The sequence below is a fragment of the Plecotus auritus genome, assembly GCF_963455305.1.
Source record: "Plecotus auritus genome assembly, chromosome: 6".
In the NCBI taxonomy this organism is placed as follows: Eukaryota; Metazoa; Chordata; class Mammalia; order Chiroptera; family Vespertilionidae; genus Plecotus; species Plecotus auritus.
In genome coordinates, this window is record NC_137773.1 from 8,394,619 (window position 1) to 8,419,917 (window position 25,299).

At 58.7% G+C, this 25,299-nt stretch overlaps 1 protein-coding gene across 2 annotated transcripts in view; it reads left to right on the top strand.

The window, feature by feature from the left end:
* Window positions 1–25,299, top strand: part of SLIT3 (slit guidance ligand 3) — a 560,992-nt gene that overhangs the window by 490,241 nt on the left and 45,452 nt on the right. For both annotated transcript variants that reach the window (XM_080675632.1, XM_080675633.1), the window contains 7 exons: window positions 1,740–1,883; window positions 2,942–3,105; window positions 12,807–12,957; window positions 14,135–14,209; window positions 22,444–22,587; window positions 23,275–23,418; window positions 24,726–24,889. In XM_080675632.1, the coding sequence (XP_080531758.1) occupies window positions 1,740–1,883; window positions 2,942–3,105; window positions 12,807–12,957; window positions 14,135–14,209; window positions 22,444–22,587; window positions 23,275–23,418; window positions 24,726–24,889 (986 nt within the window). The remainder of the gene's footprint in view (window positions 1–1,739; window positions 1,884–2,941; window positions 3,106–12,806; window positions 12,958–14,134; window positions 14,210–22,443; window positions 22,588–23,274; window positions 23,419–24,725; window positions 24,890–25,299) is intronic.

The following is a 25,299-nucleotide window of genomic DNA, read 5'->3' on the forward strand; positions in this document are numbered from 1 at the left end:
TGAGAGAGAGAGTGTGTGTGTGTGTGTGTGTGTGTGTGTGATCCATTTGTCCCTAACTCTTGGGTGCTGGACCCTATGGGCTCTCTAGCTTTTCTCCCTGTTTCTCTGCTCCCTGGCATCCTTCTCAGAATGCCCCAAATGGAGGGGCCTTGACTGAAACGTGATCTATAAAGCACAGGGAATTCTAGAGCTGGGGAGCTACAAAAGGGATAGACGTGGGCAGGAGGTAAGGCATTCATACAGAAGACACCGTCCCTCTGCAGACCCCAATGATCATAACTACTCCCAGCGTGTGACCTCAGGCAGTTCCTCCCACTCAGCCTCGGTTTCCCCACCTGTGACTCGAGGGCCGAGCTCTGCCCATCTGCCCAGGTTACTGTGAGAACACTAGGCTGTCAGAAAGGCACTTTGGCAAACATGAGAAGTGTTCCAGCAACACAAGCTCGTTTCCACCGTGAGGCAGGAGGACATCTGTGCGAGCCCTGGGGACCCTGCCCATTATTTGCCAGATTACACAGGCAGTTCCTCCTGTCACGGCCGCAGCTGCCCGCACACCGGCTGCAGCAGGAACAGGTGGCACAGATGATTGCGCTGCCAGGGCAGCCCCACTGCTGCCAGCAGAAGCCCCGGGGACCCTGGCATCAAGGGTCTCCGGAGACAAGACAGTCTGTTACGATCCTCGTGGGTTGCTCCCCACGAGGGAAGCTCTGGGCCAGCCCTGAAAATAGGAATTTTAAAACTTCAACGTTTAGCTGAAACCAGTTTGGCTCAGTGGATAGAGCGTCGGCCTGCGGACTGAAGGGTCCCGGGTTCGATTCCGGTCAAGGGCATGTACCTTGGTTGCGGGCACATCCCCAGTGGGAGGTGTGCAGGAGGCAGCTGATCGATGTTTCTCTCTCATCGATGTTTCTAGCTCTCTATCCCTCTCCCTTCCTCTCTGTAAAATATCAATAAAATATATTTTAAAAAAAGAAAAAAAACTTCAACGTTTAGCTGGTTAGTTCGGTTCCCCCTTCCCTGCTTCCATTTAAGAGGGACTGAGAGATTATTTTAAGCTAGTGTCAAGGGCACCACTCGTCATTCTGGGAAATGTGGGTTCTTAGGGGACCCCAATTTGCTTGACTTTCCAGCTGCATCTGGAATACTCTCCTCTCCCCTCACAGCATCGCCTGTGCTGGACTGAGTTCCACCTGCAAGGCATGTTTCTATGATGCTGAGAGAGAGAGAGAGAGAGAGAGAGAACACTGCGATACAAGCCCACCCGTGGATGTGTGCTTTCTGTGAGGATGCTCTATAACTTTCATCAGATTTCCAGTGGAATAAGTGATCCCAAAGAACCAAGGACTTTTCTGAATGAAAATGGTCTTCAGTCAGTCAACTACAGCTTGGAAACAGTTGTGCATATGACTTTTTTTTAGTCCTGGAACCTCTGCATTCTAGAGCAGAAAGCCGCACACGTGGGCACCATCTCCAGCCTTCCTCCCGGGCACGGACTCGAGGGGAGGCTCCAGAGGATGGCAGAGTGTGGCACAGCGGCCATGGTGCCCCGCCATGCCCATGCCCCGGCATCTTCTAAGTGTCTGTGGCCACAAGAAGGCGACTCCCTCTCTCTCTGCTCAGCAGCAGGAGCCCGGCTGAGAGGAGAGCAAGGGAGCTCTGCAGCCCGGTCCCTGCCTCAGCCCTGGGCCCCCAGCGGACGGCCAGGGTCAGTGAGTCACCTGCCTCTCTTGTGCTTGCAGCCTCCTCAATGCCAACAAGATCAACTGCCTGCGGGTGAACACGTTCCAGGACCTGCAGAACCTCAACCTGCTCTCCCTCTACGACAACAAGCTGCAGACCATCAGCAAGGGACTCTTCGCCCCTCTGCAGGCCATCCAGACGCTGTGAGTATGCCCAGGCAGCAGGGGACCCGCATCTGGCCACGGGGACCCCCGCGTGCGGGCAGAGTGGGCACTAGTACAGCTCCCCTGTTCTGAGCTCACACCGTGCTGAGCGCCACGCTCAGTTCCTCCCCTGGATGCAAACCTCTAAGCATTATAACAACCCTTCGTGGCAGGTGCTGTTAGGGTCCCCCAGTTCTGTGAGAGGAAACCACGGCTCAGAGAGGTTAGGTAACTTACTCAAGGTTGCACAGCTAGTGAGAATCAGGATTTGAATCCAGGCAGAGCTGCCCCTCACCTGCTCTCTTATTCACTGCAGCCACTATATTCTCTGGGGATAACCCACCACCACCGACCCCCACCCCCACCCCGGCTACCCTCTGATACGGGCACCCTAGGAGTATTCCACCTCCCGCCTTGGAAGCCGTTCCTCACTCCCTAGCACTGCACATGTTCACAGATAGGTCCGTGAGATCGCTGACCACCTAGTACAGGTCTCAGTCCACGTTTCTGACGGCTCCAGCCCCACGCTGAGACCCTCACCCCAGCCGGTGGCCTGGCCGTCAGCCTGGGGCGTCTGAGTCATCTGGCACTTGGCCCGCAGCAAGAGACAGGAACCAATAAAGAGTAGGAACAGCTGCTGCCTATTGGTCGCCTACCACGTGCCAGGCACTGTGTGCAGCTCTGCAGGGTTTCCTCACTGAGCCGAGGAGAGCGAGGCCGCAGTGCTGCTCACGATGGCGCGGATGGCGGCAGCAGTGCCGCTACTTCTTATGGACACCCCCATGTGCCCGCCGCCCTGCCAGCTGCCTTATGCGCCTGTGTGGCTGAGCACAGAGACAAACACGGTCTTCTCTACGCACACCCCTAGGCCTGCAGCTCGCTTTGCCCGTCAGGATTGGCATGGGTGAGGGTCGGGGATGGGGGGGATCCGTGGTGGGTCTTGCCCCAAGTGGGCGAGGCCAAGTCCCCAGCCCCGGATGGCCAGGGCCCAGCACCGAGCAGAGGGGGTGGTGTGAGCACCACGGGTCACTCCTGATGAACGCCCCTCCTTCTCCCAGCCACTTAGCCCAAAACCCGTTTGTGTGCGACTGCCATCTGAAGTGGCTGGCGGACTATCTGCAGGACAACCCCATCGAGACCAGCGGGGCGCGCTGCAGCAGCCCCCGGCGGCTGGCCAACAAGCGCATCAGCCAGGTCAAGAGCAAGAAGTTCCGCTGCTCAGGTAATCAGGTTAGGGCGGGCCCACCTCCCCTCCGCGCCCCTGGAGGCCCGTAATCCGATCTGGAGGACAGCGAGCTGCAGTGGCTCCTGGGAGCAGCTTTGCAAATTAAATTGGGGAAATTCAGTTAGTCCTGCAGAAAACCAATTACCTTATGGATTTAAAATAAAACACACACACACAGTAAAATCAGGGGGGGGGGGAGTGGGGGGTGCAGAGGGATGCGTGGTTTCAGGAGAGATGGAGCCCAGGCAGCAGCGTATCTCCGGGGCTAGGTGGAAGCTAGAGGTTGGGGCAGGCTTTTTACGCATTTTTTTCTAGTGTCTAAAGCAGCCGTGGGCAAACTACGACCCGCGGGCCGGATCCGGCTGTTCTATCCGGTTCTCTTGCTCTCCCCTCCGCTCCTTTACTTTGAATTTATATTAGTTCACACAAACACTCCATCCATGCTTTTGTTCCGGCCCTCCGGTCCAGTTTAAGAACCCATTGTGGCCCTCGAGTCAAAAAGTTTGCCCACCCCTGGTCTAAAGCGTGCTCCCCAAGTGGCAGGTAGAGAGGTATTCCTCAGGCCAGGCTGCGGGCAGCATTAATCTTGGGGGCCTCTTCTCCCCTCTAAGACCGCCTGGTGCAGCCCTTCAACCACAGTGGATTACAGGTTTCACAGACACGTTTGCCAGCTCCCCCCCACCAGACTGGTAACTCTGGTCGCCAGAGAAGAGCAAGCCTTGCCCTCCGGTCCCCAGGCTCCCTCTGCGGCCTCGCTCCCCACCGCTCCAGGAGAGACCCCCGGCTGAATGGCAGGGGCGTTCTCAGCTCTTCTTGGAAAGGGAGGCCGCTCTCCCTGACCGAGCAGTTAGGGGAATGGGCAGTTAAAATGACTGTCATTTGCTCCTGGAAAAACATCACCGAGCCGCATTGTGTTCCCAGTGGTAAGAGATTGATAGCGGGACGTGCCGAGATGCTGCACCAACCTCACAATCCGTGTGTCAGCAAGAACCTCTCCTCTCCCCACCCCAGAGCGCCGGGCGGAAGCGCACTTTCCCGGGCAGCGCCAGCTGGGTCGCCCGGAGAGGGCCCGAGGGCAGGCTTCTGCTGCTGGCAAAGCCCTTCCTGTCCTCTAAGTCACACCCTTGAGTGCACATCTCCAGAATGATCAACTTCAGCTGTTTTGTTTTTTTCAACAGCAGCAAATACCTGGAGCGGCTTGGGGGTAACAGGGAGTCTGGGCACTAGGAGGCGCTGCTCCCAGTTGTCTCCCCAGAGCAGCATGTCTGCTGGGAGAGCAGTTTCTCGCCTTGGTGAGCACTGTGCCGCGTGCTCTGCTTTGGCTTGGTTCTTCCCACAGCCCTGTGAGGCCAGCAGGACTGGCCCCCGCCCTGCAGCAGAGGGAGCCGGGGGCTCAGAGGTGACAGGCACCCCAAGGTCACAGCCGGCCATGGTGGAGGCGGGGCCGGACCCGGGTCTAGCTCGCTCCTCGCAGCACCTGGAGAGAGAAGAGCATTTGGGAAGGAGGCCCAGCTGCTTGAATGACTGACTTTCCCGGTCTAATGGCTCCTCCCTCCACCCCACCGCTGAACTCTGTCTGAAGTTCCTCCTCACCCAGGGCTGTCCCCTGAGGTTCAGCCATCCCTCCCAGGGGCCTCTCCTCCTGACTGACACGGCCCCCTCCGTCTCCGGCCTGTCTGGCCACGGCCGCGTTCATTCGCTCTGACAGGCAGTTGTGCTCAAGAAGAGGGGCAATCAGAGGGAGAGGAAGGCAGGTGCCAACCTGACTCTCAGTCTCTCTCATGGGGGTGTGTTTGGTGTGGGGCTCCAGATTGATGCCATGGTTCTGGGGGGCAGGGTCTGAGACTGGCATCTCCCGGGGACACAGGCGTGACTGTAGGCTGGGATGGGGCGGGGGGGGGGGGGGGGGGGAGATGAAGGGGCAAGTAGGAGAAAGAGAAAGTAGCCCCAGGACACAGCCTTGGAGCCTGGCTCTGACTCTAGCTTCACCCAGCCTACCTGCCTCTTTCTCTGTGTGAGGCAGGAATGCTGGGAAATACACATGCAACAGACGAGGACGAAGAGCGCCCCTGGCCTGACCTCTCTAATGTCTTGTTTTGATCAGTACTAAGCAGACATGATGAACGCCCCTCCCTCTATTATTGCTCTAAAGACAGAGAAAGCGAGAGCATTCTGCAGCTTCTGTGTTCTGAGCTGCAGAGGAGGGAGAGAGAGCGAGCTGCTGAGCCTCAGAGGCCTGGGCTCTGGGAGACGCTGGGCCCACCGCCCTGGCCTGGGCAGCAGAGCCAGAGCCCGAAGGCTGTTTCCAGGAAGAAAGGAGGAGGGGCAGGTGACACGTAGTGGATTTGACAGATAATAACTCTGCGTTTTACTTCCCCCTAAAAGCACCCGTTGCAGAGACAGCTGATGTAATTAGGAGCCAATTTGAGGGCAGCTCCTGCAGCACATAAAGCTCCTCACGATGGGTCTGGGGTTCCAGCAGCCCTGCGTGTGCTCCATCAGCCGCACCCACCTCCCTGGCCAGCAGGTCAGGCTAGAGGCGGAGGCTGCCAGCTGGGGTGATCTGACCACCCGATTACGTCCTCCTGGAAGGGCGCCGTCTGGCTGCGGGGACCCCGAGCCCACCCCGGGGAGCACGGGCAGTTGGAAGATACCATCTTCCCTCCTTCCTCCTCCCCCCTCCCCCGCCACTGTGTGTGTGGGCACCCGTCAGCAAGAGGCAACTCTCCTGGCAAAAAGTCCAGAGGTGGCGACACCAGATGTGCAAAGGTGGCCGACAGCGTGGCACTCAGGGAATTAGAGCTGGGGGCTCACCAGGCCCTGCCAGAGAGGAAGAGACGGAGCCACACGGGAGAAGGGACCAGCTCTGACACCCAGTTCCCACGGGCGGAGGAGACTCTCCGTCGCTTCCTCCCGGGCCCCTCCCCTGGCTGTGGTTGAGGAGACCAGGGAGAAGGAAAGCCTCGCTGGTGTTCAGGCTGGGAGCAGGGGCAGGAGGGGGCGGTGTCCCTGCTGTGGCCCTGAAGGCCTATCATGCCCGAACACCAAATCCCCAAACCAGAGTTCTTACCGAGCCTGCATGTCTGGGGTCCAAGCGGAGTTGGGTCTGAATGACAATGGCCACCTCCGGTCGGTCAGAGGGGAGGGCTTAGGGAGACAAGGGGCCAGACCAGAGCTGCACAGTGCCCTTGGCTGCCCGGCCGCCCACTGCAGACACGGGTGCACTGTCCAGATGCTGAGATGGCCTCGTCCCAAAAACATACTGTGGAAGGACAGTGACCCGTCGCTCCGTCACAGGGCAGGGCAGGCAGGGGCCCAGTCACCTGGCCCTGGATCAGGTCTCTTCCAGGTACACGTCTCCTCCCAGCGGCTGGGGGGATGCGGATGGAGGGGAGTCCCGAGCCAGCAGGTGCATGAAAGCTGCCCGATCTCTTGCAAGATTCCAGGCACATAAAGCCCAGCATCCTCACCTGGGCCTTGGCATCCGAAATACTTGGCTGTTGCCTCTTCACCCTCTCCCTCCCCCGCCCCCCGCCCCCCCCCCCCCCCCCGCACTGATTCACAGCCATGGAAGAAATCAGGAAGTCACCAAGGGCCCGGAACTGGTGTCCTCCCCTCCTTCCTCCTCTTAGTCTGAAAGGGGCCGGTCCTCGGAGCACCAGCACCTCCTCTGTGAAATCAGTGTTCTCAGAACACTGACTGCGGGTCTCCATCCCAGTGCGGGGCCCCATTGGGGTCTCCATCCCAGTGCGGGGCCCCATTGGGGTCTCCATCCCAGTGCGGGGCCCCATTGGCTCCCCCTTCTGCCTCCCTTGCTAGAAACGTGTATTTTCCCTCAGATTCCCCCCCACCCCCCCGTTATATCTTGAGCAATCTGGGAGGGACGTCCGTCAGCCAAGGGGTTTCTGGGGACCCTCAAGGACACTGAGGCGATTCCTGAATTGTGGCACATCAGAGGGCTTTTCCTGAAGATCGTGGTGGCTTTGCCAGACCCCCGGGAATGGTGGCGCATCTCTAGCAAGGGGCTGGGCAGGCTGTTAGGGAGGCTCTGCTGCGGGGGGGGGGGGGGGGGGGGGGGCCTCGGGACTGAGCACACAGCAGGCACTTCTGCCGAGTTTGGCGTCGTACGGGATCAGAGGCGTGACCGCGTGGGGTGCAGAGGCTCAGTTCAGGCTGTGACGTGACTGGACCCCTGCTGCTTTCATTGTCTGGGGAAGGATGCGTTCTGCCCCGACATCCTGAATGGAGGTGTCGGGTCTCCCCCATCCCCTCCCGTCCCCTCCCCTCCTCCGGTGTCTCTCCTGGGGTGGGCTCGGGGCTGGGGCTCCTGTCTTCGGAAGTGCTCCCGCGGACCCACTCCTGGTACTAATCTCGCTCCGTGGGGCCTCCTGCGGCTCCCGCCTCTCCACGCTGCTTCCACTGAGCTGTCCTCTCTCTGACGCTGCTTCCTGACCTGACTGCCCGGTTGCCGTGGGGCTTTCCTTTGTGCTTGATCTAACCATGTGGTGGAACGATGGAAACGGAACATGGTTCTGTCAAGCACCGCGGAAAGCTCCGCGCTCTCCTGCAGCATGGCCCGCCGCACCGCACCGCTGGACACCTCTCTGCTCTGGACACCGCAGCCGCCACCCGCCAGACCCTCCGGGCAGCCTCGCGGGCAGGGGGGGAGTCTCCGCATCGCTGAGTGCCTCCCCTCCAGGGAGAGACACGGGCCCGAAAGGGGCGGAGAAGCACCCTGAGGCCAGGCTAAGATGTGTATGCACATCTACCCCAAATGGAGTCGCCACTCCCCAGATCTAGTCAGGATGCCAGCTGGATAAAGTAGACGGGTCCAAGCTCAAACCATCAGTCGCACCTTCCACGCAAAGGGAGCAGGTATCCCCGAAGCATATGCCCCGTTGTTTCAGGGAAGAAGCCCAGCCCGAGGTCATTTTCCCAAGTGTAGTTAACCCCAAGGTCACAGTGCTTAGGCCCGCCCCCACCCACCATCTTTATGGGAAGGGATAAGAGCATGGGAATGGGGGACACGGGCATGAGTCCAAGACTTTGATGAACCTGGGAGACTCCTCTGAACCTGACCCCCACTCCTTAGGAGCACTTGGGCCCTGGTCCTGTGCAGACTGAAGTCTGTTCCCTTGACCTTCAAGCACAGTTAACATGGAGGCCTAAGGTTCTTTACATGGTGTTAGTTCAGTGCCACACGCCTGTGCAGACATCTGCTGGCTGACAATGAAGAGAGGGATCTTGGCGCCTCCCATTCAGCTTGTTTCTTGATAAATCCTGGACCCAGTGTAACCAGAGATTGTGTTGATGGTGCATGTCATGGAGTCCGTGTCCTCTCCCAGGAGAGACAGCCGTGGTGGGAACCGAACCCTGGCCAGGCCCAGGAGCGGGCTCTGGGCTCCCCCAGGGATGTGTGACTCGACTATCTCCTCTCTCAGGTTACCGCTCAGCCACGTGCCCGCCTGGCTGAGTACCCGAGTCCTGTGAACCTCTCTGAATCCTCTTACCATGTACTGAGTGCTACTGTAGGCCAGGCACTGCACTGTTCCACATCACTACCTTGTTCCGTTTCACAACAACCCTGTCTGTAAGTCCCATTTTACAGATGAGGACATGGAGGTTCAGAGAGGTTCACTGACTTGCCCAGGGCCCCTGACTGCAGCGTGAATGTTCTTTATGTCTGCAGTACTCAGCCTTCCCAGCTATGGACAGTCCCATTGCCTTGAATCATAAAATCAAAAAGACTTTGACTTGAATTGATGGGGAATTGAAATTTCCGTTTTTAACATTCCCTGTCAAGCTTACTTCTGTTAATAGAAAATAACTTGAGAAAGAGAGCAAGCAGTGCTATTTATATGGGTCCTCCTCTTGGCGTGACTATACCAAGATCCATATGGTACAGAACAAATCCTTGTGCCTGGAGAAGTCCCCTACCCTCTGACAGGGTCAGGGGGGCATTCTGAGCTCCTGGGTGCTGTCCACCGTGCCAGGACCAGGCCTTGGGGAGTGTGTCCATCATAATACCCTTACGTTGGCACCTCCCCGGTCCTCAGCAGCAGGCGTGTGACCAGGCTGTACCCAATGCGCCATGGGCATCTCCCTCTGCCTTCAGGCATATGGCTACATTCACAATAGCGGGGAGACCTTCCTAGGACAGCTGTTCACCCACCTGATTCCCAGACTCCGTTAGCATAGTTGGCATTTTCCAGCCGCCGGTGTCTGGTCCCCGTCTTCGCCCACAAGGGAATAACTGTGCCTGGCAATGTCCTCCTGATTCTACTCATGACTTATGACCCTTCGCTTGTTCACATAACTCTCTTTCCAAGCTGATGAGCCTGGCAGGCCTCCTGCGCCCCCCATTCCTCTTTCTGCTCCTTTCCTTCTTTCTCTCATCCTGCCCACCTTAGAGATATTGGAGGTAGAAGAAGAGCTTTGGACATGTGTTTGGACAGGTCCATGGTCATCAGATGATGGCGGAGCTGTAACTTTCGCTCCACAAACGGGTTGCCGGAAGGATGACAGAGTGCAGACGGCCAGTGACACCAGCCGTGCCGGGCCAGTCTGGCGCTGCAGCCGTGTCCATCATAGAGGGCGACTGGGGCTCCCTACCGGCCCAGCCAGGGGTCCGTAATAAAATGGCTTTGCCGTGGATCTCCACCCCCTCCCCACCCGATCTATTAAAGCTTCTCTGTGATCATGTACCCAGTGTCCTTGTTCTGAGCTGCCCGGGAGGGGAGGAGACCACCCGGGCAGGAGGAGGAGTGCCCGTGACGTCAGCTCTCCCAAGACCCGGTTCAGCCGGGCTTAGTTCTATGGCCCCTTTGCAAGTCCCCCGAGCTCTCCTGCCTGAACCCGCCCCGGAGAGAGCCCCGGCCACCTGGTGCAGTTACCCTCCCTGGCTAAGCGTCTCTGGCAGTGACAAATGCGCAGTGAGATGGGAACCGACTTTTAAAGCCCTGGGAAAGTTAAAAATACTTTCGGGTGCTTATGAGCATTAGGCAGAACAAATGGCTCCGAGAAACCCCGGGTCGTTTGGATCATGAAAAATGAAGCGATGGAGGTGGCATTTCAGGCGAGCTGTGCCTAGGGACAGACCCTTCTGCTTACGTGCCTACGCCATGATTAACATTTCTGGCCCCCACCCACACAAAATATTATACTCCGACCCCCTCGTTATGACAAACCAGGGCAATAACAAAAACAGCAGGGGGGATGCTGGGAAGAACACGTTAGTCCATCGAATCTAATTACAAATCATTTCATTAAAATGGGTCAGTGGCTCCATTGCAGAGGTCTGCCCATTGCAATCCAAGTATACTACAGAGAGCAATTCCTGCAAACTACACGGCTCTCACCTTGATTAAAAGGGAAACACGTTACCAGCGGCTGTCCCCAGACACGGCCCGGCGATGCGTGTCTTCAGGCTCAGCGTGTCGAAGAGCAAACACTGCTCCCCCCTGTCTTTCTGCCTTTGAGCAGTTCTCAGGGCTCCTCCACTTCGCAAGGATCCCGCGTGAACACCGCCCAAAGGAAAACCATAGCATATGTGCGAAGGCCCCTGCACACTCTGGCCGTATGGAGCCACTGGCAGGGAACCGAGAGGGCTGTCACTTAGCAGGGTTCGCCAGATGAAATGCATCTGGGCCCGGCACGCTGGTGCCACTAGGGGGAAAGGGCCCCGGTCAGAGTTATCCGGTGGGTTGGATGCTGGCAGGCCAAGGGCAAGAGATTTGTGTAAGGCATCGGACAAGGAAGTGGCCCCCCCAAAAAACCATGGGGATCCCTGACAGGTTTTGCTCACATGAACCTCGGGGTGGAAGGTGGAGTGAAAGCGGTGGGAAGGGCGGGGAGAGGGAAGGACGTGGAGACGGGTCCAGACCTCTGACCCCTTGTGGTAGGGAGAAGGTGCACTTCAGAACCGAAGACCCACCAAATCCATTGTCAATCAGAAATTCGCGCAGGTTGATCATGGGAGAAGCGAGAGGGTGGGAGCCATCACCGTAGCCCAGGGCAGGAACCTGCAGCTCAGCCCACCCACCCAGTAGGGCTTCCGGACCAGTCCTGGGCGGTTTTGTCAGGAAGCACGCCTGCAATAGAGCGTGGTGCTAGTCACGTGGGCCCTGGCGGCAGCTTCACCCTCGGCCGTGACTGAGTACCTGCAGGCCTCTGCATCCTCATCTATAAAACGGAGCCCTGATGCCCTCAGAGACTTAATGTGCTCACCCTTTTGAGGTTCCAAGAGTAGTGCCCAGCTCCTGGTCCATGCTCAGTAAATGTCAGCTATTGTCACGGGTTACTCAGATGTTTCAGTGGCTTCCGACATGCCCAAAGTTCCACGAGGTTCTAGAAAAAACAAGTAGAATCACAAACAGCTACACAACTCTTGCCCCTTTCCCAAGAGACCCTCCAGCGCCTCGATCTTCCTTGCATCTTCACAACAACCCCCGTGAGACAGGGGCAATTACTTGATTCCCTTGGTACATGTGGCGAGACCAGAGCGAATCAGTGGCAAAGCCTAGGCAAATCCTCGCCCTCTCCTGCCGAGACCTCGGTACTGCGGCGCCCACACTGCTCGCGGTGCAGATAGAACAACGCTCGCGGTCTCTGAACCTGTCCTGTATTACGCGCCCCCCCACCCACCCACCCACAAGCCAGTGGCACCCCGCTGATGCCCTGAACACGTGGACCGGGCCCTTGTTTTGTGACTGGCGTTGCGCTCGCTCATGGAACGTTGATGGCGAGCTAATGAAGACCTTCCCCATCAGCTAGCTGGTCTGACAGGAGGCTCAGAGCCCCGTCCCGTGGGTGTGGCCTGTGGTCTGCCTCGTGGAGGTTTGCCCAGGGTCAGGGGGGCATTTCTGATCAATAAAGTGGCTGCCAGGGCGTCGCTCGGACAGCGCGTGGTTGGACCTGTTACCCTCAAGGAAAACCACATTTTGAAAAAATAAACCCTGGTTTCAGACACTCTTAGCTCCTCGGAACTGGCCTTTCACTGTAGCTCAGCAGGGCACCCTCGCAAGGCGGAGAGGGGGCACAGATCTGACCCTCAGAGGGCTGGTGTTTGCCTTCTCTGTGTTTGAAATTTTTACTCTTTGCCAACATATTTTTAAAGGAATGTCAGGCAACACGGGGCCATATTCCCAAGCTCCGGGGCAGTGCCTTCCGTTCCCCAGGTCCCGGCCCTCAGTATTGTCATCCACTATTGGAGCCAGGTGTCGGTGGTCATGGGTGGCCCTGTGCGGGGCCTCCTTTATCGTCTCGTTACCTGCTTGGGCCCTGAGTGTGTGACCCCTCCTCTTACTTTGTTCCCGCCCCTGGTGTAGCCCCCACCAGAACCCCATCAACGTCTCCTCATTTGGGTTGTCATGGGCATTCAGAGAGTTCATGGACGAGGAGCATCAGGACTCAGTAGCCCCCTAAATTGTAGCCAAATTCCACACACATGTGCCTGGAGCACTTCTAGGGGGAGACACCCTAGCTTCCCTCAGCTTCTCTGAGAGGTCCGTGCCCCCCAAAAACTCATGCGCCCGCGGAGAGGTCTCCAGGGGACGAGAATGGTGAATGGCAGCCCAGAGGGAGAGCTGGGGGGTGGGAGGGCACCAGCAAGGTGGCCAACAAATGCGGGCAGCACTGTGTCTGCCCCCGGCGGGTGCGGGAACCCTGGTGACGCCGCCCTCCCTCTTTGGCCCGCCCAGGCTCAGAGGATTACCGCAGCCGGTTCAGCAGCGAGTGCTTCATGGACCTCGTGTGCCCCGAGAAGTGTCGCTGCGAGGGCACCGTTGTGGACTGCTCCAACCAGAAGCTGGCCCGCATCCCCAGCCACCTCCCTGAATACGCCACCGATCTGTAAGTGCCGCCTGGGAGGGGACTCCATTCGCATCCCCCACCCCAGTCACCCCGGGTCAGCTCTGGCAGGGTTTCCTGAGGTGCCCTCCTGACTCAGCCACCCAAGCATCCCCTGGGGACAGCTTGCTCACACATGAAGACAGTCTGTCATTCTACAAATATCTCCCGAACACCTGTGAGCCAGGCACTGTGCTAGGCCCACCAGCTTTCATAGCAAACAGAGCAGGCAGTCCGTCCTTACGAAGCTTACAGTATAACCAGAGAGACGGATGGTAAATAGGTAACTGTCACAGAGCGAGAGAGAGCTCGGATGATTAGCTGTATCTGAGCCTCCAAGTGTGCCGATAAGGGGTGTGATGGTTTATCCACAAAGGAAGCGCTAGGAAGTTACCCACGGGTGGGGGGATGGGGACGCAGCACTGGAAGGTGGGGGGCTGGTGGACCTGGGTCTGATGCCCGCCTTCTCCAGTCTTCCTGATACTGGGCAGCTGCTTCTCAGATCTGAGGGTCAGATTCTTAGCTGCAGAAGTGGAGGCAATGACCCTACCGCCAGGATGTCCAGGACGATTGGGTCAGAGAATGTGAGCACAGGACTCACCTTGAACTTGGCGCAGAGTAAGCCCCGGGTAAATGTAGGTGGCCCTCATTACCCTCACCGTCCTTCTCTTGGCCTCACAAGTCACGGCAGGACAGGGCGAGGCACCGCCTCCTGGCCCTCCTCTCCCTGAGCAACTACGCATGGGGGCCTCGGGCCCGCCCCCCCCCCCCCCCCCCCCCGAGCAGCCCCGGCAGAGGGAAGGGTCGGAAAGGAGCCGAGAGGCTGGGCGCCTTGGGAGGACATGGGGAGGCCTTCCCGAGGGTGTGACTGTCACTGGTGCCCTCCTGAGTGAAGGCGGGTCACTGGCAATGGGTGCTGAGTATTAAAAGCCCAACACACCTAGTCCAGGGGCTTCCCCCGGGAGGACCTGACCTTCGCCCTTTCCTGCCCCTCACACACTCCCCTTTCCACCCTCCCCACCATTGTCCACAGCTCTGTTGATATTGGCTGAGTGTGAGGCCCAGGCAGTAACTCAGCTAAAGCCATGGGGGTGCTGGGTGGGGCATCGGAAGGTGGGGGAGAGGGAGCCCCATCCATCTTCAGCTAAGCTGCCCCCTCATCTGCTTGCTTCCCATGTAGGCGACTGAACGACAACGAGATATCTGTCCTGGAGGCCACCGGTATCTTCAAGAAGTTGCCCAACCTGCGGAAGATGTAAGTCAGCTGGGCAACTGGCAGACTGGGCAGAATGCGGGGGCGTGGGCGGGTCCCTGAGTCCCTCAGCTCCAGTTTGGCCCCCTCGGCCTCCCCCTGACTTCTCCCCACCCCCCACCTCCTGGCATGTACTGGGCAGCAGGCAGCAGGCACTAAGGCACGGCGTGTAGACACAGACCAAAACGGAACATCACTGTTTCTAAATCGTCGAGTATTGTGCACGGTGTGTGCCCCGTGCCATCCCTGCCCCCCCATGTGCCCTCTGCTCGTCCTGCTCCCCAGCCCACAACCTGCATCTGCCCGAGGGAGGGGGAGAGACTCAGGAAAGAACCAGCAATGGGACATGGGGGTCTCAGGTGCATGTCACTTAGCAATTTTTTCAAGGTGAGTTTAAAAGTTTGGGGTTTTTTTCCTACTTGCACTTGACATTCAATGTTATGTTAGTTCCAGGTGTACAGCATAGTGGTTAGACATTTATATAACTCATTAAATTCCCCCCCCCCACCAAGTCTGTTGCCCCCTTGACACCGTACGTAGTTATTTCCGTATTGTTGACTGTATGCCCTAGGCTGTGCTTACATCCCCATGACTATATTGTAACTGCGATTTGTACTTGCTCATCCTCTCCCCTTTTTCACACAGCCCCCCAATACCCTCCCCTCTGGAAACCATCAGTCTGTTCTCTGTGTCTATGAGTTTGTTTCTGTTTTGTCCGTTCATTTATTGTGTTCTTTAGATTCCATTTATAAGGGAAATCATATGGTATTTCTCTGTCTGACAATTCACTTAGCATAATGCCCTCTAGGTGCATCCATGCTGTCTCAAAGGGTAATCTTTCCTTCGTTTTTACGGCTGAGTAACATTCCATCATACGTATGTCCCGCATCTTCTTTATCCACTCGTCTCCCAGTGGACACTCAGGTTGTCGCCACACCTTGGCTATTGTCCACAGTAAGTGGGCTCTAAAGGCCCCGATCAGTGAGGCACCCGGAGGGGGAAACCCAGCTGCCTCACATGGGCCCAGCCCAGAGGTTCTGGCCTCTAACCAGAGCCTGAGCGTGGCCACAGGCCCACCTGCCTTTATATTGGGCTTCGCACTGCCCGGTCTGCCTAGCGCCATAACCCTGTCCCTGCCTAAGAGTTCGGATCAGGTCATAAAGAGAAGAGGACTGATGTTGCTGAGCTAGTAGAGCATTGATTGGGGGCCTTGCCCCCTGTGCATCGTCTCACTTCGTCCTCACACACTTGCCAGGGGGTGGCTCCACGCTCCCCTTTGTGGGGCTGAGGAAGCCTGTGGGGCTCAGAGAGGTTCCGTGACTCTCTCAGAACACACAGCAATGAATGTGGGTTCCTCTGTGACCACAGTGTGAGGCTGGGGCTGTGCCCTCCCCTTCCTCCCCAGGTCCCCCAGCCGAAGCTCTTTACCATCTAATCCCTTCTCCTTGCCCCCTCTCCCTCCCCCACCCCACGTGCCACAGCGCCCAGCCTTAGAAGTCAGGTCTTCCCTGGAACAGAGGAAACCCAGTCCAGCCTCATTATTCACAGCCCTGTATTTGCTAATCTGCCTACTGGCTAAAATGTATTGTGATCTCAAAACCCACACCTTCACAGACACGGAGGGCAGCAGAAACCTGAGCCGCTCAGCAGGTTCCCCCGTGGAGCAAGCTCACACTTTGCTCCCTCGTCCCGCTCTCACACCGGAGACAGGTGTTCTTTCCACAGTCTGTGAGCGCCACATTTTTGCACATTTGTGCTTTTCCTTGGCGGTTTCACTGTTTAACACAGTGCGGAGGCGCGGCCTGGCGATCATGAGCACAGTAAGCGGTGGTGCGTCTCCTGTAGACATCCACGTGGTCAGAGCTCTGCTCCGGCAGTTAGGCTACATGTAACTAAGTCAGCAGCACATATTAAGTGAGGCATCTCTACACAGAAACACACCGAACAAGGCTGGGTATTGACTGGTGGGGAGGTGCTGTGACCAGCGGCAGTCGGACATACCCAGTGGGGTCCCGGATTGTGAGAGGGTGCAGGCCGGGCTGAGGGACTCTCCCCTCCCCCCCCACCCCCCGCACAAATTTCATGCACCGGGCCTCTAGTAATAATAAAAAATAACAGCAAGGACAATAACAACAGCTAGCCACCTGTCACTTTACTACTCTGTGCCAGATAATACTGATAGTAATTTATCTAACCCTCATCAGGAAAAACAAAAAAGCTTTGAAATGACTTCATTTTACAAATGCGGAATCTGAAACACAGAAAGCCAAGGAACCTATCCAAGGTCAAACGTCAGTGAGCAGCTCGGACCAGGAGTGGTGGCAGGGCCGTTAGGTGGGGAGCACAAGGCACAGAGGCAGCAAATGCGTGTGGGGGCGGGGGGGGGGGGGGGCACGCGCGTGCATAAATCCATATAAACACTGCTGGCCGGCCAGCCAGGTGACCCGACAGGGCAAACCTGGGCCCAGCAGCCTCCAGCTGCAACCACTTATATCAAATAACTTGACGGCAACTCTAGTTAAGTAGAGATCCTTATTCGCTGGGACCCGCCACCACCCCTACGCCCCAGAGAGGTGCTGAGTCTACTGGATTCTGCCCATTGGCGGTCAGAGCCACCTGTGCCTGTGCCTGAGTCTGCTAAGTGTCCTCAAGGACGTTGGGTCCAGGGCCCTAGGGTATATTCTTCTGTGATTTTTTAATATATTTGTATTGATTTCAAAGAGGAAGGGAGAAGGAGAGGGAGATAGAAACATCAATGATGAGAGAGAATCATTGATCGGCTGCCTCCTGCATGTCCTCCACTGGGGACGAGCCCGCAACCTGGGCATGTGCCCTGACCGGGAATCGAACCATGACCTCCTGATTCATAGGTCGACGCTCAACCACTGAGCCATGCTGGCCTGGCCAGGATGCATTCTTAACTCTACCCTGACAGGGCACGTGGGCAAAGGAGAATGAACACAGTCAGGGGTTTAGACATAGCTGTGCCCTTGCGGACCATTCTGAGCCCCTGTGCCCATGTCAGAATGATGAGGTTGCCCTGAGCATCGCTTGTGGTAAGGGATGCAGAAGGATGAACTGGTGCCCACGGGGTCATTAGCACTGTGGCAGCTCAAGGCCACTTTTCAAATGACATCACCTTCAGCGTGAGGTCGTGGCGGCTCTCGGATGACTTCCAGCCGTTTCTCTCTGGAAAACTCTCAACCGGAGTCTGGAAGCTGGTGGCCCCACCACCGGGTGCCCCTGGGCGGGTTTGCTGGCCACGATTATGTTTTTAATAAGAATCAGTTGCCTACCTTTAAAAATCAGGAGTTGGCACATGCCAAAATATCAGGATTTCTGGAAAATCGGAAGGTCTGGCAAAACTGGACCCACATTCCCAAACGGCTTCAATTGAGTTACCCTGAGGAGCAGTTCTCCTGACCACTGCCGCCCCAGGCCTGCTCCCAGCCGACAACTCCCACCCCACCCCCCAGCCTGCTCCCAGCTGACCACTGTCATCCCCCCGAGCCTGCTCCCAGCTGACCATTCCCACCCCCCCAGCCTGCTCCCAGCTGACCACTGTCATCCCCCCGAGCCTGCTCCCAGCTGACCATTCCCACCCCCCGCCCCCCAGGCCTGCTCCCAGCTGACCATTCCCACCCCCCGCCCCCCAGGCCTGCTCCCAGCTGACCACTCCCACCCCCCCGGAGCCTGGGCCTGCTCCCAGCTGACCACTCCCACCCCCCTGGGCCTGCTCCCAGCTGACCACTCCCACCCCCCTGGGCCTGCTCCCAGCTGACCACTCCCACCCCCTGGGCCTGCTCCCAGCTGACCACTCCCACCCCCCAGGCCTGCTCCCAGCTGACCATTCCCACCCCCTGGGCCTGCTCCCAGCTGACCACTCCCACCCCCCCAGGCCTGCTCCCAGCTGACCACTCCCACCCCCCTGGGCCTGCTCCCAGCTGACCACTCCCACCCCCTGGGCCTGCTCCCAGCTGACCACTCCCACCCCCCAGGCCTGCTCCCAGCTGACCACTCCCACCCCCCAGGCCTGCTCCCAGCTGACCACTCCCACCCCCCTGGGCCTGCTCCCAGCTGACCATTCCCACCCCCTGGGCCTGCTCCCAGCTGACCACTCCCACCCCCCAGCCTGCTCCCAGCTGACCACTCCCACCCCCTGGGCCTGCTCCCAGCTGACCACTCCCACCCCCCGGGCCTGCTCCCAGCTGACCACTCCCACCCCCTGGGCCTGCTCCCAGCTGACCACTCCCACCCCCCAGGCCTGCTCCCAGCTGACCACTCCCACCCCCTGGGCCTGCTCCCAGCTGACCACTCCCACCCCCCCGGGCCTGCTCCCAGCTGACCACTCCCACCCCCCAGGCCTGCTCCCAGCTGACCATTCCCACCCCCTGGGCCTGCTCCCAGCTGACCACTCCCACCCCCCAGGCCTGCTCCCAGCTGACCATTCCCACCCCCTGGGCCTGCTCCCAGCTGACCACTCCCACCCCCCCGGGCCTGCTCCCAGCTGACCACTCCCACCCCCTGGGCCTGCTCCCAGCTGACCACTCCCACCCCCCTGGGCCTGCTCCCAGCTGACCACTCCCACCCCCTGGACCTGCTCCCAGCTGACCACTCCCACCCCCCGGGCCTGCTCCCAGCTGACCACTCCCACCCCCTGGGCCTGCTCCCAGCTGACCACTCCCACCCCCCTGGGCCTGCTCCCAGCTGACCACTCCCACCCCCCTGGGCCTGCTCCCAGCTGACCACTCCCACCCCCCAGGCCTGCTCCCAGCTGACCATTCCCACCCCCTGGGCCTGCTCCCAGCTGACCACTCCCACCCCCCTGGGCCTGCTCCCAGCTGACCACTCCCACCCCCTGGGCCTGCTCCCAGCTGACCACTCCCACCCCCGGAGCCTGCTCCCAGCTGACCACTCCCACCCCCCCAGCCTGCTCCCAGCTGACCACTCCCACCCCCCCAGGTCTGCTCCCAGCTGACCACTCCCAACCCTCCGGAGCCTGGGCCTGCTCCCAGCTGACCACTCCCACCCCCTGGGCCTGCTCCCAGCTGACCACTCCCACCCCCCGGGCCTGCTCCCAGCTGACCACTCCCACCCCCTGAGCCTGCTCCCAGCTGACCACTCCCACCCCCTGGGCCTGCTCCCAGCTGACCACTCCCACCCCCTGGACCTGCTCCCAGCTGACCACTCCCACCCCCTGGACCTGCTCCCAGCTGACCACTCCCACCCCCTGGGCCTGCTCCCAGCTGACCACTCCCACCCCCTGGACCTGCTCCCAGCTGACCACTCCCACCCCCCGGGCCTGCTCCTGGCGTTGTCACCTGCCTGGACCCTGTGGACATTCGAGCTTGCAACCCCAGCTGCAGAAAGAATGTCCACCTCAGGGGAGCAAGGGGTCCTCATGGAGGTGACCAGGACCCCCCAGACCTGCCAGTGCACCAGGCGCTTTTGCTCTATCGTGACCCCCTCCTGGGCTCCCAGAACCCTTTGCTCTTGCCCGTCCACCTGGCATGGGCTTAAGCAGCACTGCAGGTCCTTCCTGTGGCCAGGTTTCCGGGCTGCCCTGCAAGCGGAGAGCCTTCCCAGAGGCATCCCAGCCTCGGGGCCCTCGGGTCTCTCGGGAAGCCTTAGAGCCGTCTGACTCAGCCAGCCGCTCACTGCGGCAGCAGGTCCCTCTGTCTCTGGGTCCTCCGAGGCACCCTGGGCCTGGGGTGGGGCTTCCTGGATCCTCCCGAGGGGACCCTCCGTTCTCGTGGGCGGCAGAGCCCTGAGCAGAGTGCCAATCGGGACCCTTCAGGAGGGTCTGCAGACACCTCAACTCCCTCATTCGGTGTCCTGAGTGCTTGCCCCAGGCTGCTTGCTCGCACGGGGCTCCAGCCCAGGCCGCCTGCCGTTTTGAACACCACTGTGATGGATGCAGAGAGAGCAGTAGCCTGGTCTTCTGGAACATTCTCTCCCCTTTTGTCCTCCCCTGATGTTTTCCATTCTCCCAGCCTGAGGACATGCAGGTCAGAGCCTTACGGGAGCGTGATGCTAATTTTGCTCATTTAAAGAACCAGATGTCAGGAGATGGGAGCCCTCGCTGCACGGCTGCTGTAACTCATCGTCATTGCGGCCCTGCACTTCAATCCCCGGAAGCCTGACTCTCGGGAGCAAAACCCGTGTCCTCCAGCGTTTCGATGAGTTACAGCTGCTGGGGGAGCCTCCCATGTCTATTTGGGGGTAATTTGCAGTCTCCCCAGAACATTACCTTCGTTCTTGGACCAGGACAACAGGATTTATAAGAAAACCAGCTGCGAGTAAGGACAGCCAGGCAGCGAGCAGAAATCCAGTGTGGGAGCCCCCCTGAGGACCCCCCTGCGGTCTTGGGGGAGGGGTTCTGAGAGGTGTGCTCCTGTGTCCTTAGCAGGATAGAAGTGGGGGAGTGGAGCGGATTGGTGACGAGGAGGAGCACAGAGGGAGCAGAGATGGAGCGTGGGACTGAGATGCCATCTGTGTCCTCCATACCTGCCCGCAGGTGTGGGCACTGTAGCACCTTGCAGGGCCGGTCCTTACTTAGAACAATGGCAGGTGGCCTGCCCAGGGCCGTTAGGTGCCCAGTTCCACACCCCAAGGCCGCTGTGGCTCTGCACAGAGCTCCCACGAGGTGGGCACTTGGAGAAGCAACAGTGCAGGGACGGGAGTGGTGCTCTGGGACTGCGAGCAGCGCCCTCTCCTCTCGGGGCCTCGGCATGCCCAGCAGCACAATGGGCCCGCTGGTCCACCTCTAGTGAGCCCTCAGCTCTAACAACCTCAGGTGCTCGGCCAGTTAGCGGGCGCATCTCCGCCCACAGACCTCACCACCACCATCGGGTGCAAGGCTCTGGCTGCTGTGTGCTGGGGCGGCTGAATTCCTCCCTCAGGCTGTCAATGCCTCACCTTCCGCTCCACCCATCCCTCCTGCGCCTGCGCTGCATTTCAGGATGGTCTGCAGAGGCCCCCGGCCCCCCCCCCCCCGGCCCGGTATCCCTCCCTTCCCCCCCTCCTCCCACCAGGGAACTCGCAGCCCCAGTGGCCCTACAGGACCTGCCCGCTGTTCAGGTCTCCGGAGGCCTGGTATGGTGACTGGACCTCGCAGGGGAGGGGAGAGCCTGCTCGCAGTGACAGGACCGAGCCCCCTCTAGGAAAACACAACACCCCAAACCCGAGTTCTGCAAAGCAGTAACACACGGAAGTCAATTTCCACGTCCCCTAAGGAACCGTCACGTAGGGTTCACTGGAGGACTTTGCGTGTACTGAAAGCCTGGCTTCCCATCGCCGTCTCTGCGCTGTGTGACTGCGGGCAAGTTGCTCCAGCTCTCTGAGCCTCCGTCACCTTAGCCCTAGGATGAGGCCGTGGTAATAATGACACCCCTCTGGTAGGCCTTGCTCTGAGGATTTGATGTGATTCTGTTGCCAAACCCCTCACAGAATAATGCTCAAAACGTGGAGACTAGGACGTGTCGGTTTATGTCTGGGATCTGGCCGGGCAAGGGAGCTGAGTTCTGTAAACACCCAGCCCGTGGGGGTGGGGGGGGGATTTTTCTACCCCCTCCTCTTAGGAAGTGCTGTTTACTGAGGGCATCTGTTGAAGACAGAAAGTTCAAGAATCACCTTTTCTTTCGTCCATACACACTTTTTATTGTTTGTCCTATTTTGCATACCTTTTTGTTTATTCATGTTTATTGAGGAACAATTGGCATAGCTTAGTTTCAGGTTACAACATAATGACTCGACATTTGCACACATCGTGAAATGGTCACCACAATTAATCCAGTTGCCAGCCATCATCATACATAATTACAACATTTTTTTCTTTTTCTTTTTTCTTGTGATGAGGGCTTTTAGGATTTACTCTCTTGGCAACTTTCGAGTGTGCAGTACAGTATTGGTGACTGTAGTTAACAGAGAGCCACTATTGTAACACTAGCAGTGCCCAGGCATGGAAGAGGTGATGACCCTGAAAAGACTTTAAACCCTGCACAGTCTGTTTCACAAAGGTAGCCGCCGCCCCCCCCACCCCACCTACCTCACCACCGCCCCCCGCCCCCCCCCGCGTTGGGCCGGGGGTCCCTGCCCCTGAGCACAGGTGTTGGAGACAAACGTCTGGGAGCCGAAGGCTGAGCTCCCCACCACCACGTCCTCACTCCAGGGGTTGGCTGCAGGGCCAGTGACTCCCTGCCTGCATCTGGCCTGACCCATCTGCCCCCTCCTTCTAGAAACCTGAGTAACAACAAGATCAAGGAGGTGCGAGAGGGTGCCTTTGATGGAGCAGCGGGCGTGCAGGAGCTGATGCTGACAGGGAACCAGCTGGAGATGGTGCACGGGCGCATGTTCCGTGGCCTCAGTGGCCTCAAGACCTTGTAAGTGCTGGGCCTGGGCCACGGCCTGGAGGGAGGTGGGAGGGAGGGCATCGGAGGGACTGGGAAGACTGGCAGGCGGCAGACCAGGCCCAGGCACCGGCCTGGCCTCCTGAATCCCTTCCTCCTAGAGCAGGGATGGGCAAATTTTTTGACTCGAGGGCCACAGTGGGTTCTTAAACTGGACCGGAGGGCCGGAACAAAAGCATGGATGGAGTGTTTGTGTGAACTAATATAAATTCAAAGTAAAGGAGCGGAGGGGAGAGCAAGAGAACCCTCCGCTCTTTCGGCTCCGCAGGCCGGATAGAACAGCCGAACGGGCCGGATCCAGCCCGCAGGCCGTAGTTTGCCCACGGCTGTCCTAGAGCCAGAGGCCTCAGACATTCCCAGCCCATGATGGGGAAGAACTGAGCATGCTAAGCAGCCCCAACACACACACACACACACACACACACACACACAGAATCATACCAGAAGCATAATGATAGAGGCACACAAACACATTTACCCACAATGACATAGACACATGTACATAAAAATGACATATACAACATGCAGATAAATGCATACACAACAAGCATGCACACAAGCACACACATATACACACTCACACACACCACATGGTGTGGCCCTGCTGTGGAAGGAGAGGGTCATGCTTGTGCTCTCGCATCCCCACCCCTCTCCTTGCAGGATGCTGAGGAGCAACCTCATCAGCTGTGTGAGCAATGACACCTTCGCTGGGCTGAGCTCAGTGCGACTGCTGTCCCTCTATGACAACCGCATCAGCACCATCACCCCCGGGGCCTTCACCACGCTGGTCTCCCTGTCCACCATGTAAGTCCTCCTAGATCCACTGCACACTCACCAGCTCCTCCCCTGCAGGCCTCTCCCCTCCCGGCTCCCTGCTATCTCTGCCCAAGGTCATCTACCCATCTGTCCACTTAACAACCATTTATCAGCCTCCCTTCGTGTGCCGAGCACATCTCGGCCTGAGGAGGCACAGGCGTGGTCCCTCCTGGAGCTCACAGCGCAGTGAGTCTCCACAGAGCGAGGCCTGCAGTGCTGTGGAAACCCAGCATAGGCTCCGTCGGGGAACACCGGCTCTGTGTTCCAGGAGGGGAGCTAGCTTGTCAAGTGGGAAGTGCATCTCCTCCCGTGGGAAGATCTTGTGCAAAGGCCTGTGGTGGCCTAGAGCAGAGCAGATACACAGGACCGTGCAAAGCCCAGCTTCGAGGGGTCGCATCAAAGGGCCAAAGGGACTTGAGCGGCTTTACTTTCCTCATTTGAGAAATGAGAAATGCTGCCTCCTTCCTGGGGTGGTTATGACCAGTCGAGTGAGGGGAGGATTTATAAAGTGCTCTGCCTGGTCCCAGTCCTCTAGGTCAGCAGTTGCCAACCTTTGGGACCTCATGGACCACAAGTGGTCTGCAGACCACCGGTTGGCGACTGCTGCTCTAGGTGACACTCAGGGAGTGACAGGTGCTATCATCCCTTTGTCCCTCCAGCGGACACGCACAGTCTGTGCTGGTGTCACACCTGTGCCAGGGGACGCAGAAAGAGACAGACCTGGGGCCTCCCCTCGGGGGCAAACGTTGGGCAATCATGACCAGCTCTGGTGGGTGCCACGGAGGGAATGAAGGCGAGAGATGGAGGAGAATTTGCTGAGGGTCCCTCAGGCCGAGGACTGGAGGCTGATGAGGGCCAGCCAGGTGGACACTAGGGCCCTGTCCCCGCAGGAGGACCTCCATGTGTAAAGGTTCTGAGCGAGAGAGTTGGCTAAGGAGCCAGGGGGAGCTCACAGCTGGGGCTCTGCAGACAGGGCGTGTGGCCGGGGCCACGGTCACGGCCATCAGCCGAGGTCCGGAGTGACATTTGCAAAGACTGCATCTGGATTCAGAAGAGTCTGCATTTCCCTTCCCAGACCTCCTCCCCCTCCCCTGGTCCTGACCCGCTGGAGAGCTGGGCCCCAGGGTGCAGAACAGGACCTGGGCCTGACCCGCTGGAGAGCTGGGCCCCAGGATGCAGAACAGGACCTGGGCCTGACCCGCTGGAGAGCTGGGCCCCAGGATGCAGAACAGGACCTGGGCCAGCTCCCACAGTAGATGCGTAAGCACCCAGAGAGGACCCTTCTTTCCTCCCAGAAACCTCCTGTCCAACCCCTTCAACTGCAACTGCCACCTGGCCTGGCTCGGCAAGTGGCTGAGGAAGCGTCGGGTCGTCAGTGGGAACCCCCGGTGCCAGAAGCCATTCTTCCTCAAGGAGATTCCCATCCAGGACGTGGCCATCCAGGACTTCACCTGCGAAGGTGAGGCAGCAGGGCGGTCAGGGGCACAGCCGGGGCGGGTGGGGTGTACCAGGAAAGCAAGGACCTCTGAGTCTGATTCTACCCCGCCCCCGGGCATGCAGCTGGGGCTCAGAAGGGCTCGGAAGGGCGGCTGCCCCGCCATGTGGCTCCTTAGTGCAAATTAAAAAAAGGTGCCTTTTTCTAAAGACATTTTACTTCCATTAGTCAGAAGTTTGTCATAATATATGGATTTGTAACAAGATACCGTATGGCCATGTACTGTGACCCAAATACCCTCACCTGCCAAGTCCACAGTGAGATGGTGCCATTAGGGGACGCAGCCCTCTGTGCAGGGCGCAGCCCGCACCGCTGTGCACGGTGCCCTGGGCCTCGGCCTCGGCTCCTGCCGGCACCTTGTTGAGGCTCAGCGT